This window comes from Astyanax mexicanus, chromosome 19, assembly GCF_023375975.1.
Source record: "Astyanax mexicanus isolate ESR-SI-001 chromosome 19, AstMex3_surface, whole genome shotgun sequence".
In the NCBI taxonomy this organism is placed as follows: Eukaryota; Metazoa; Chordata; class Actinopteri; order Characiformes; family Acestrorhamphidae; genus Astyanax; species Astyanax mexicanus.
This window is the reverse complement of record NC_064426.1, coordinates 23,370,679-23,385,000: the sequence shown is the minus strand read 5'-3', so window position 1 is coordinate 23,385,000 and position 14,322 is coordinate 23,370,679. Positions and strand designations below refer to the sequence as shown.

Below are 14,322 nucleotides of genomic sequence, written 5' to 3'. Positions count from 1 at the left end.
GCAGATCTAAGTTATGTCAAAAAAGTACAATATGATTTGAGCATTCAGACTTTCTAAATTTCTGAATTTATTTTTTCTCCCAATTTAGCTCTAGGCCAGTTGTCCCACCTCCTCAGCTGTTACTCAGCTGTATATCCCACTATCACTAGTAGTGATGCAACAACACAAGGAGGTTGAAGGCTAGCACACGCCTCCTCCCACACATGTGAAGTCAGTCCGCACCTCATTTTAAACAGCATTGTCGAGTAGCCAGCTCACTCGGAGGAAAGCGCAGCAGCTGGGTTCCTATACATCAGCTCACAGACGCCTTGTACTGATCGACATCACCCTTTGGAGTGATGATTAGAGAGAGTGCCATCTTCCCACCCAGAGAGAGCAAGACTAATCGCGCTCTCTCAGGGCTCAGGCAGCTGATGGCAAGCTGCATGACTGGGATTCGAGCCAGCGATCCCCCGATCATAGTGGCAGCGCTTCAGAGCGCTGAACCATTTCTTGAACCATTGGTTCATGCATTGTGAAATTTGATCACTATATTAATAACAACTGTACACTTTATAGCCTTTGTAGCAGATCCACGTTATGTCAAAAGTTATCCAAGATCAAAGTTATGTCAGTGAAAGTTGACAAAAATGGAGAAGGTTATTGCATCATAAAAGAGGGACGGCATCATTACCACCCATTGCACTGTCCACTGTGGGTGGGAATGCCTCCTATAATGTATTTTTCATACACATGTCATGGGATAGCAGTATGTAAATTGAAGATCTTGAAGTGTTTGTTATCTTGGGGGATGGCTAGGTAAGACTTTTATATGCCTGTATAAAAAGGGAGGTGTTGTCTTGTGTGTGAGGTTGAATACTGGCCAGCGTGCTCGTGTCAGTTATCGGCTGAGTTTGAGCGAGGCCTGATAGTGGGAGCAAGATGGCAAAAGTGATAAGATACAGTACTACTAGTGTCTGTTCTTTTTTTGCAACCAAAGAGCATGAATAGATACTTAAATTGTGATGCAAGTCGACTAATTAAATACAGCTCAGGAAAAAAATGAGACCACTTAAAAAGGATGAGTTTCTTTGATTTTACTAAATAGAAAAAAAACTCTGCAATTTAATCAAGAGGAAGATGGATGATCACAAGTCATCAAACCAAACTGAACTACTTAAATATTTGCACCAGACATAAAGTTATACAAAAGCAGTGTGTAAGACTGGTGGAGGACAACATGTGATTAACCGTAATTAAAAATCAGGGTTATTTTACCAAATTTTGATTTCTGAACTCCTAAAACTTTATGAATATGATCTTTTTTTGTTTACATTATTTAAGGTCTGAAACCTCTGCATCTTTTTTTGTTAAATCAGCCATTTCTCATTTTCTGCAAATAAATGCTCCAAATTACAATATTTTCATTTGGAATTTAGGAGAAATGTTGTCCATAGTTTATAGAATAAAACAACAATGTTTATTTTACTCAAACATAAACCTATAAATAGCAAAATCAGAGAAACTGATTCAGAAACTGAAGTGGTCTCCTAATTTTTTTCCGGAGCTGTATGTTTTCATCTGTAATTAGTGTTGAATATAAATCTTTACTTTACAATATGGAGCACTGTATAATATATTAATGATTATTAAATTCTGAGCAGTAAAGCCTTAGGATCTTAAAGGAACTTAAAAGAGAGATCCAGTGTAAAATGGACTTCTGGGATGCGAACCAGCGATTTCTCAAGTTTGTCCAAATGAATTATGACACAGATGCATGCCCACGTGTGATAACAAGAGCATCGAACACACCCACAAGAAACAAACATGTGACCAACAAGAGCTACAGTATTTGTCGTCGGCTGCCATGGTAAATGTAGAATAGGGCTTTAAACCTTTATAACCTTAAATTAGGATGAGAATGCTTAGCCAACCCATGTTTCTGTCTGTACTGACTGTAGAAACTTTTGACTGAGATTCCTGACATTTGTTTTCAATCAATTGAGTGTAATGTTTTCATGTAACCACTAGATGGTACGGGCAAGGGTCTCAATATGAGGTCAAAGGGTCAAAATTAAAAAAGTGAAAGTATAAAGGTGCAGACGAGCAATGAGGATGCAGAGTTTCAAGAGGTTAATAAAATCTGGAGCTCCTGAAACTCATCAAAACACACTGGAAATGCTGTCAGCAAAGCGCCACACTAAATCTGTACAGTAAAAAAAAAAAAAAAACGAAGTCAAATTATAAACTGATTGATCTCATGGTGTAGAAAGAAACTCTGATAGCAGGAAACAGCTGAATATGCATGTTTTATTACCTCTCTGCCTCTGCTGCCAGACAGGCCTGTTACAGATAGATTGGGTTTCCTGTCCCAGAGGTCTGGTAAGGTTAGCTATTTCGGGTTATTTGACAATTCCAATACAGACTGCTTGATTTCCTCAGTCAGTGCTGAAGCAGTAGTATTAAAATTCTTATTAAGATTCTACTTCCTAATGCTTTACACACTCTTCTCTTCTTTCCCCAAATGTAATCAATCAGTTAAGACGTTTGTTTTTTATTATTATTTGTTTGAAATAAGCTCCTTCAGTTTCATATTGGTGAACAGTGTTCATCAATGAGCAGGGATTAAACTGCAGCTCTACTAATTCATCACAGACTCACCTCAAACTCAAACAGTGTGGAGGTGTTCAGTAATCTCTAATAGAGACGTGACTCACTTCTATCTATAAGCACAGAGAAAAGTACAGCAGAAAGTTCAACAAGGGTATAAAAGTTTTCAGTGAAGTTTCTCCAGCACTAAGCAAAGGACACCAAAGAATAACAGAACTTTACCTTTTGGCTATTATATGCAATCAAATGAAATCAAATCTGTTTCTCTGATTTTACTCTTTGTAGGCCTCAGCGTGCCCTCCACCAGTCTTTCACACTGCTTTTGGCTGATATTATGCCACTCCTGGTGCAAAATATACAAGCAGTTCAGTTTGCTTTGATGGCTTGTGACTATACATCTTTCTCTTGATTACATTCCAGAGGTTTTCAATAGGGTTCACATCTGGAGATTGGGCCGGCCATGACAGGTGTCAGGAACTCCTTTGAAAACACCTGGAATGTAATCAAGAGGAAGATGAACGGTCACAAGTGATCAAACAAAGCTGAACTGATTGAATTTTTGCGACAGGAGTGACATAAGTCACCTAAAAGCAGTGTGAAAGACTGGTGGAGAGCATGTCAAGAGTTATTTTACCAAATATTGATTTTCTTCTAGTATTGTAGTTTCTAAATGAATATTAACTTTGTATTGGTTGAGGTCAACAAGCAGTGCAGCGTTTTCGTTATTTTGACCATTTCTCATTTTCTGCAAATAAATGCTCTAAATTGCAATTATGGGAGAATTTGGGAGAAGTGTCAGTGATTTATACCTATGTCTATAAATATAAAATCAGATTATTTAATACAGATTATATAATTGATCAGATAAGTTCTCAGAGGGTAAAGGAAAGTTTAGTTAGTAGATGAGAGTTTAGTTAGAGTCTGCAGTGTGATACTATTTTAGAGCAGAACACGAAAACCTGAAATAATATCAGAAACTATTTAAAACTTTGTGTTGTGAGTGACGTAAAATACCGCTTAAAATAAGATTTGAGCATGCAAAGCGTCCAGACTGACACGCATCTGTACAAATCGCCACCAATTGTGGTTTCTGGCAGTTTAAACTATCAAAAATTCATGTGGGTACACTTTAGATATGCCAAAAACTAATTTTTTGTCTGAACATACAGCCGTATGGTCTGCTCTTGGGCTTAACTTGTTCAAACAGCCTAAGATTAAGTGAAGACTTAAAACAGAATGTGTAGTACCTCTGGGTACTGTAATATTTAGATATTCAGTCTACTTTCCTCCAGTTTTACCCCGGCTGATTGATTGCATTAGGGTAAAAAAAGAAAATAGTAAATCTTTAACCTTAAGGAATATCTTAGCGCGGTTAAACTCCGTCAGGATTGGATTCAGAAGCAAGAAAATCATGTATTAAGTATCTGAAGCCAGTTTCTCAACATACCTCTCTCTCTAAGACCTCAGGGACAGGAAACCTGACCTGTATGTATCTGTCCTGTTTAGCGCTGGCGGTAGAGAGGTAATGGAACATGCACATTCAGCCGTTTCCCGCAATAAGAGCTAATAAGTGTCGAAGTGGGAGAACCAGGCGGACCTGCTCTAAACCTCCATGCAGAGTGTCATCTGAGAGGAGTTCAGGACAAAGACACACATACAACACAAGGACAGAGACAGACGGAGAACAGGAGAGACAGAATTGTGAATTGAATTACGTGGGACTCCTGGGATTTCACTTTTGTGAACATTCCCTTTCATCAGACAGAGAGCAGCCTTGTATATATATATATATATATATATATATATATATAGAGAGAGATAGATAGATAGATAGATAGATAGATAGATAGATAGATAGATAGATAGATAGATAGATAGATAGATATAGCTGTTAGAATATGATGCTGGTAGTAAATAATTAAATAGTAAGCAAAGGAATAATAGGAAGCTGTATGACAAATAAGCTTTAATCCATGTATAAAAATTTAATTCTATATAAAATTGTAAATTTGTATATAAATACAACAGAGAAAGCAGGTCTAATAAAAATTGTCTCATCCAATGTTTTTTATTTTTTTCCCAACATTGTAAATGAATACTGAAGTCAACCAGACTCAGAAGGAACACATAAGGACTTATCTGGGGTCCTGTTAACTTCTGGTCACTGGACTGGTAACTCTCATGAACTTGGTCTTTCTTTCCTGGGGTGGTCCTGATGAGAGCCAGTTTCATCATAACACTTTTAATGGTCTTTGTGACTGCACTTGAGGATCCTTTTAATGTTCTTAGAATTTTTCGGATTTTTATGAATGTGTTATAAATGCAGTTATGAATGTGTTGTTCGAACATGTGGATATTTGGCGTCCTATCTTACACCCTGCACATGATGCATCATTATGCGCATTGCTATCTTACACCACATCACCACATCTATTTTCAACAGCAAATGCACATATACACAAACACACAGGTTGTCTGTTCCCTGCTAAGAAGTACCGTATTTTTGCACTATAAGGTGCACCAGATTATAAGGCGGATTTTATACGACACTAGTAACTCGTAGTAGGAACAGGGGTGTCGCCATGTTTTCCTTCTAATTTGGCAGGTCTCACCACTTTGTGGCGAAATCTGTAAAGCTAAGCAAAGCTAAGCTACGTAAACAAAACTGTAATTCTTAAAAAAAAACATTTCAGACAAGTCAAATGAGTGCTGGATGTTAATCTACACAGGATCCTTTTAAATTTATTAAAATGTTTCGTATTGGCTGACCTTCATTTCTTATGATGTTATTCTTTACTTAGTTGAGAAGTTCTTGCTACTCATAATATGGATTAAAACATTACTCAAATAGAGCTATTCACTGTATACCAACTCTACCTCCGCACAACTTTACAACTTTACTGATGCTCTCAAACACATTAAGACGCAAAAAATTCAAGTAATTAAGTTCAGCACAGCTGTTAACTGGAAGCTATTCCAGGTGACTTTACCTCATAAATCTGACTGAATCTGACTGAAACATAAAACATATTCTGGTTTGTTTAACACTTTTGTTGTCAACTTAATAATTACGTATGTTTTTCTTTATAGCTTGGATGAGTTTACAGTAGCAGTAATCTACTATGCATAATGAAAAATAGTGAAAAAACACTTAATTCAAAATTTGTTCAAACTTTTAACTCTATCAATTTGATGACTAGGATCTAGGAACTAGAAACTAGGATGCAAACTATAATAACTATGATAAAAAATAGGCTGGTTTTAATTCAATTTGTATTCAGAATATCTGTTATTGCATTATGTCATGATCTGGTAGGACTTTATAATGTGTAAAAAAAACAGCTTTATTTAGTAAAGGGGCGATACAAAGAGTGGTCAGAGTAAACAGGGTCAATATTAATAAACAGGAGCCAACAGGGAGTGACATACTATACACAAGATACAGTCCACTGTCAAAACACAGGCAAAACCCAGCAAAGTAGGGCAGGCAAAAAGCAGAGTCAAGGTACACGGAAAAAAGGGTCATAAAAGTGAATACAAACAGAGCACAGGAAAAAGCGTTGTAAAGCAGGACGAACCAAACAATACTCAGCAATGAGAGAGTGAACTGAGGGGGTATATATGCAGAGGGAAACAGGTGAAGCCAGAGACTGTAAAAAAGATGGACGCTGTGTCGCCGTTCCCATTCATTTAATGAAAATGAAGCCAAAATATTCCGCCATGTTGCCGATCCTGATACTGCGCAGTAGAGACCAGAGGAGGGAAAAAGACTGTGGAGAGACAGCCTACTCATTTAAATAACTCCGCCCCTAAGAGCTGCCTCGAGGTCACAGCCTGCAGAGCAGAGCGGAGCTGACGGTCTGTTATTGGTCCCGCCCATAACCAGCCCTTTTACAATAACCACACCTTTTTAAATAGAGCTGAATAACGTTTTTAAAAACGAAATTCTGTGGGGATATAAAAAATTGGCAATATAAGCAGAGGTTACACTAGCTGTTGCATTTAAATAGATGAGGTAGAATTACAGTATATTGGAAAAAAACGTGATTGAAAGTTGTCTGTTTTGCCATTGAAACCTATGGGGATGGGTGGAGTTATACAGCTTTCTGCAACCGAACAGCAGGGGGCGCCCGACCTGTGGTGGCTTCACTTTTGAGAGACGATGCTCTGTCCAGCTATACACAGTCTATGGGTGAAGCTTATAACACAGATTACTTCCTGAGTGAGCCACGTGCAGGGTCATGTGATCAGATGAGTCATTGTAGTCCATGTGTGGTGCGTTTTGGGTATTGTAGTCCGGTGACTGAAGAGTGCAGGAAGAGCTGAGTGCGAGGGAGACAGGAGCGCTTTCAGCGCCAGATGTGACACATTAGTTGTGATCAAATCTCAAGGCAGAAAACTACTAAAATTAAAAGAGTATATTGCTTTTTTAAAAATTATATGTCCTTTTTTTAATATTCAAAAGTTAATAAAACTTATGTTATCTGCTATTATCTGTTTATATATCCACAATTGATTTATCATTAAATCAATTGACAACAATTACTAATATGATTAAAAACGAGGCGTGAGACTGGTGATTCCTAGGTTTTGTGTGTGTGTGTATATGTGTGTAACTGCTGTGTATCTCTGAGGACACAGCTTTAGTTACTCCTCAGCTGCATTTGCATTTCAATCAGCTTTAGTTACTCGAGGTCTCCCTGGAGCAGAACACACTACACTGAGATGAAAGCAGACTTTCAGACAGTGTGTGTAAGTGTGTGAAAGTGTGTGTAAGTGTGTGTGAGAGTGTGTATTTGTGTGCGTGAATGAACTTACAAAATAATGTTTACCTGTATTACACCACAGATGTAGCTGAATTAGCGTACGCATGGTGTTCTGCACATTTCACCCTCCAGCGTATACACACACACACACACACACTGTGCTGACGCGTATGGCGTAATGTACTGTGCACTGGGATCATAGGTTAGTTAGTCAGTAGGTCAATGTGTCAGTCATATACAGTTATGAATGTGTTATGAATGCACCCAACAGCCCCAAACTGAGGAACCCTGAGTGTTCCAGTAAGCCAGGGTGATATTAGTTAGCGGTTCATCCCACGTAGCTTAGTTTAACATGGTAAATGTGCAGACGACGCTCAAATATACTCGCCTCTGAACAGCAAAAGAGCTAGCGCTGTGGTTAGTGGCTAATGCTAGACCATGCCTAATTCTAGAAGTGAGCTAGAAGGCTCCATAGAGCACTGAGCTGTGGAATAGTGGAACTGTGTTTTTCAGAATTATTTAGGTGCTCCATCTAGTATTTTTGGGATGAGTTGGCTTCATGCACAGTCTAGTACAGGGGTGTCCAAACTTTTTTTGTTGGGGGCCAGAAGGAGAAATATATTTGTCACGGGCCACAGACTCTGTAATAAAACAAATAATGAAATATACCACTTTAAATAATACTTTTTCCTGATCATTTCATTTACACACCGTTTTACTTGACTTACTATATTTATCTTTGACAGTGTTGTGTAAACTAAAATTTTTCAAATTGATGTTTAATTTCATGATGTCTCTTAATATTAAACTCCTTAGTCACGGCAACTTTTAGATTCTTTGGCCTGTTTTTCTGCGCTAGAAATGCGCACTCTCTCCGCTTTTAGACTCTTTGGCCCGTTTCTGACACCTAGCGTCCAAACTTTGAATCTCACATTATAAAAACCTGCTTAACAGCGGGACAACTTTCATTCTATTTCTAAAATACCTCACGGGCCGTAAATGGCCTGCGGGCCGTAGTTTGGACACCCCTGGTCTAGTAGAAAGCCTTTTTCGGACAGTAGAAACAGTTACTCCAACAAAAGCAGCCTTGATTTCAGAGAAACAATAAATACACAGGTGTCCTAATTCTTTTGATCATATATTGTATGTTTAACAAATATAGAGCATATCTGATGACTATTAAATTTAGGTTTGTATATGTGTGTGTGTGTGTGTGTGTCTTTTGCTATCTAAATGGCCTGGCATGCCTTCGCTTACGTCTAGAGGAATGGTATCTGTGTGTGTGTGTGTGTGTGTGTGTGTGTGTGTGATGTACTATCTACACAGCATATGCCACATCCCTCATCCCATACCTTGTTGGCTTAAAGTATTTTGTGTGTGTGTGTGTGTGTGTGTGTGTGTGTGTGTGTGCGTGTGTGTGCGTGTGTGCGCGAGCTGTGGGCCGTAGCCGGGCTGATAAGAGCAGAGAGAATAAGCTGAGAAAATGAGAGATATGGAAAGTGAATTAAAATTCATGGGCTTGCGCTGGATGTCTAATTTCCCCGGGATCAGGAGGTCTAGCTTGACCACTGACGCTTCACCAGACACACACACACACACACACACACACATACGCAAATACACACTGATTAAATTCCTTTGCCTAAATTTCACTCTGTTCCTAGAGAGACAGAGAGAGAAATGCAGCTTTTCCAGCTGCTCTTCACAGAATTAGCGCGAAAGCATCGCTACGTTAAATGAACCTTTAAAGCGCAAGGTTGGATTAAAGGGATACTCTGGAATCTGCTGCATATCATCAATTAACACAGATAACGGTTTCATTTCACTTAACAGGACTGCAAACCTGTTGACCCAGAACTCACTCATGATACACTATCAGTCAGGCACATGCAGAGAGGGTGCTTAAGCACCTGCCCGTTTGGGTCATAGTACCCTTACTGCCCCCAAAATTTATTTATTAATTTTAAGGTTTTTGTTTACTTCAGTTTCCCCAGCGATAAGACCTGCTGAATTACAAGGGTCCCCTAATTTCAGCCACCTTCCATTAGCTTATAATACCCTATATCATGGGTGTCCAAACTTTTTTTGTTCGGGGCCAGAAGGAGAAATATATTTGAAGTCACGGGCCAAAGACTCTGTAATAAAACACATAATGAAATATACCACTTTAATTAATACATTTTCTTGATTATTTTTATGTACACATCATTTTACTTGACTCACTATCTTTATCTATCTTTGACAGTGTTGTGTAAACTATTTTTCAAATTGATGTTTAATTTCATGATGTCTCTTAATATTAAACTCCTTAATTACGGCCATTTTTAGACTCTTTTGCCCTTGTTCTGCGCTAAAACTGAACACTCTCGCAACTTTTAGACTCTTTGGCCCATTTTTCTGCGCTACAACTGCGCACTCTCTCCGCTTTTAGACTCTTTGGCCCGTTTTTTCTGCACTACAACTGAACACTCTCGCAACTTTTAGACTCTTTGGCCCGTTTTTCTGCGCTACAACTGAACATCTCCCCGCTTTTAGACTCTTTGGCCCGTTTTTTTGCGCTAGAACTGCGCACTCTCGCCGCTTTTAGACTCTTTGGCCGGTTTCTGACACCTAGTTCAAACTTGGAATCTCACATAATAAAAACCTGCTTAACAGTGGGCCAACTTTCATTCTATTTCTAAAATACCTCACGCCGTAGTTTGGACACCCCTGCCCTATATTAACCGGAAAAAATGTATACTTAAGCTTTTATTATAATAATAACAACAATAATAACAACAATAAATTACAATAACAACCTGATATTGGTGGCTGATAATGTGTGTAATAATTTTGAAATTATTTTGAATTGCTGTGGTTATTTATTTGCATGGAGCACATGTTTGCCTGCCCGGCCTATTAGAGACATGGTGTTTCTGCACTGTGCCTATGGGATCCAGGGGTTCTCAGTGGTGTACAATGACATCACATTTATCCTTTGTGGGCATGCGTACTCTGATTACGTCAGGAAAACATGGCGACAACTTTGTTCACTTAGAATTAGGCTCCCTAAATAGTGTACAACATTAAAATACAGTAAAAAAGGTGTTTTTATCCAGAGTCTTGGGGATTATCGAAGTGTTTTTTTTGACAAATGTGTTCTATTTGGTCAGCAGTGTTTTTTGCCTTATAACTTTCCCATGGAGGCCATTTTCGACCAGTCTCTTTCTTAATATTGAATCATTAACACTGATCTTAACTGAGGCAAGTGAGACCTGTAGTTTTTTAAAATGTTGTTCTGGGTTCTTTTGTGACCTCCTGGATGAGTTGTCCAAGCCCTTTCGGAATAATTTTGGTTGGCCGGCCACTCCTGGGAAGGTTCACCAGTGTTCCATGTTTTCTCCATCTGTGAATAATAATAATAATAATAATAATAATAATAGCTCTCACTGTGGTTCTCTGGAGTCCCAAAACCTTTGCATATTTTTCCCAACTGATAGATCAGTCAGTGGCTTTGTTTTCTCATCTGTCTTTTATCTGCTTTATGTTGTCAGACAGGTTCTATTTAAGTGATTGATTGTGATCTTGATTCTACAGGTCTGGCAGTAATCAGGCCTGATCGTGGCTAGAAGTGAAATTGAAATCAGCCTTAGATATTTGTTTTCCATAATAAATTAAATCATCATTTAAAAAAAGTGCTTTTTATATTTACTCAGGTTATATTTGTCTGATATTAAAGTTTATTTGATATTTATTTGAACCTGAAAAATGCTAAAAAAACAAATAAATTGATAAGGGGGCAAATACTTTTTCACAGCACTATATGGAGTTTATATTAAATTTATAATTGTTGTATCATAAAAGCCTAATAGATTTATGGAGGGTAGTGTATGTGCACGGCTGTGGGCAGTGGGAATCACTGAATCAGTGTGTGTGTGTTTAATTCATGCTCACGTTCTGTAATGCTGTAATGCAGTGCGGAGCGAGGGGCAGCGCGGGGCTCGGCGTGAAGAGGCAGGACTGAAGTGCTGCTTTGTGAGTCTGAAGATGAAATAGAGCTCCTCAGTGCAAACATAAAACAAGGAATGCCGCGTTCGGCTTCAAGAGGAAGCGTTATGAATGTGCGGGTGTGAAGAGCGCCGTTAGCATAATGAGCTTTTCATTTATTCAATATGACGTCCTTGTCCGTTTCTCTGCGTTCTCTCTCTCTCTCTCCCGTCAGGCTGACTGTCAGCGCAGTGAAAGTGCTGAGAGTGTTGTTCACTTTTTCCACTGAATATCTAACTTTTTCTCTCTCTCTCTCTCTCTCTCTCTCTCTCTCTTTCTCCCTCTCTTTTCACAGCAACAGCCAAACTACTGGAGTTTTAAGGTCAGCACTTTAAGTCCTAGTCTGTCCTCCTGTGTCTGTCTGTGTCTGTGTCTGTGTTTGTGTGTGTGTGTGTGTGTGTGCGCTCATACCACACTCTGTAAAATGTGTAGGTGTGTCATTCTACAATCCCAATTCCAATGAAATTGGGATGTTGTGTAAGAGCTGTCTCCCATTCAAACTGTGTGGTGTAACAGAGACTGTAGAGCAGCTAAAGTTGTATATCAAGCAAAAATGTGAAAGAATTCCACCTACAAAGCTTCAACAATTAGTTTCCTCAGCTTTCAAGCTCTTATTAAGTGTTGTTAAAAGGAAAGCTGATGTAACATAGTGGTAAACATGGCCCTGTCTAAACTTCTTTGGAATGTGTTGCAGCAAGTGAATGAGTATTTGCAAAACCAATAAAGATTATTTGTTTAAATGTTAAATATCTTGGGCCCTATCGTACATCCTGCGTGCAATGCGTCACGATTTTTGTAGAACAACATTTGCAGAATTACAGTTAATCACAAATAAACAAAATACATTTTTTTCTGTACTTCTGTTTATTATTAGTTAACTCCAACCAAAGGTCCATTTACAATATAAATATGTTACTAATCATTATATTTACTGTTTAAAAAAATGTCTGAATTATATACATTTGACAAATTCACATATGACAAAAAACTGATCAGTTATCAGTTATAGTATTACCTAATATTTAAAATAATATAATAGATTTGATTATTAATATTATTATTATTATTATTATTATTATTATTATTATTATTATTATTATTATTATTATTATTATTACTCTTTTGACTGACTTAAACCCTGACAACAGTCAACAGTCAGCCATCCAATCCTATCCTATAGCCATGCTAGAGCACTAACATTGGTGTTTAGGAAACTATCTACTTGATTATGCAGCACTGCTGTGAGAATATGATTGCATTCAACTAGACAAGCACATTAGGGAGGTCCGGGTGTTGACATTAGGCATGGTGTCTATAGGTTCATGTTAAGCTTCTCCAGAGAGTCTATTGGCATTTTATTTATTGACAATTCTTTTGTAAAGGGCCTAGAGAACCTGTGTATTTGTGTCTATTTGCAAATCTGTGTCTGCAATGGGGTGCAACTTAAAGCACAGGGGTTGGACAATGAAACAGAAACACCTGTCATTTTAGTGTGGGAGGTTTTATGGCTAAATTGGATCAGCCTGGTGGCCAATCTTCATTAATTGCATATTGCACCAGTAAGAGCAGAGTGTGAAGGTTCAATTAACAGGGTAAGAGCACAGTTTTGCTCAAAATATTGAAACGCACACAACATTATGGGTGACATACCAGAGTTAAAAAGAGGACAAATTGTTGGTGCACGTCTTGCTGGCGCATCTGTGACCAAGACAGCAAGTCTTTGTGATGCATCAAGAGCCACTATGTCCAGGGTAATGTCAGTATACCACCAAGAAGGACGAACCACATCCAACAGGATTAACTGTGGACGCAAGAGGAAGCTGTCTGAAAGGGATGTTCGGGTGCTAACCCGAATTGTATCCAAAAAACATAAAACCACGGCTGCCCAAATCACGGCAGAATTCAATGTGCACCTCAACTCTCCTGTTTCCACCAAAACTGTCCATCAAGACAATAAATTATTGTGGTCTAAAACCAGGTGTTTCAGTTTAATTGTCCAACCCCTGTAGATGGATGAATACTAATGAGAAGAAGTGGTTACAAACATTTGAATAAACTGTGTATTTTACCACATTTATTCAATTGCCATGGAAGGTCAGAGTGAACGTTGGGTGTTAATAAGGGGTTGGCTAGAGAGTAATTAATTTATTTATTCATTAATTAAAGTGTGTGTGTGTGTGTGTGAGTGTGTTTGTGTGGGTGTGTGTATATGTGTTGATGTGTGATGTCATAGAATCTCACACTGCCTCCCTAGCCCCTCAGCCTCTGCTCTGTGATTTATGTATGCATATGTTTATGTGTGTGTGTGTTTGTGATGTACTGTATATGTGTTATTTGTGTGTGTGACGTGTGTGTGTTATTGTGTGTGTGTGTGTGCAGCTGTCTGCGGCTGCCCCGCGGGCCGCTGAATATTGATACAGAGAGCAGTGTGAGTCAGCGCACAGTGACACAGCTGTAGCTGCAGTTTTAGCGTGTTTGTTTACGGTGTGCTGCAGGGAAACCCCTTTAAGATGCTGTAGTCGTCAATGATTTATCAGTGCCTGCTGTGACGGTGATGACACCGTTTAACCCCTTAAGCTGCAGCTAAAAATAGTAATGAACTTACTTAATGAGTAAAATGAAAACTATGTAATCATTTTTTAAATCGCTTGTTTGAAATTTCTTTAATATTTATTTTTTTTACCTCATTACTAGCCCTAAATTTCCCCATTGCAACTTTTTTGGGATGCATTTTACGGCATAAAGTGCAGAAAGGGATGGTATTTGGCCTGTAGGTTGCTGCTAATCCCAGCTAGCACTGCTGGAGCAGCATTAGCATTAGCCGCTAACCGCACTAAGTGCTAGCTCTTTCACCATTCAGAGGTGAGTATTATTGGCCTGTAGCCTGCTCCTAACCCCAGCTAGTACTGCTGGATAAGTATTAGCATTATCCGCTAACGGT

The 14,322-nt window shown here is 38.6% G+C and overlaps 1 protein-coding gene across 11 annotated transcripts in view; it reads left to right on the top strand.

The window, feature by feature from the left end:
* The window catches only part of si:ch211-278a6.1 (SRC kinase signaling inhibitor 1), a 271,162-nt gene that overhangs the window by 170,586 nt on the left and 86,254 nt on the right, over window positions 1-14,322 (top strand). For 10 of the 11 annotated variants that reach the window (XM_049467593.1, XM_049467595.1, XM_049467590.1 and 7 more), the window contains one exon: window positions 11,677-11,703. The exons of the other annotated variant lie outside the window; for it this stretch is intronic. In XM_049467593.1, coding sequence (XP_049323550.1) covers window positions 11,677-11,703 — 27 coding nt within the window. The remainder of the gene's footprint in view (window positions 1-11,676; window positions 11,704-14,322) is intronic. 11 annotated transcript variants of the gene reach the window in all.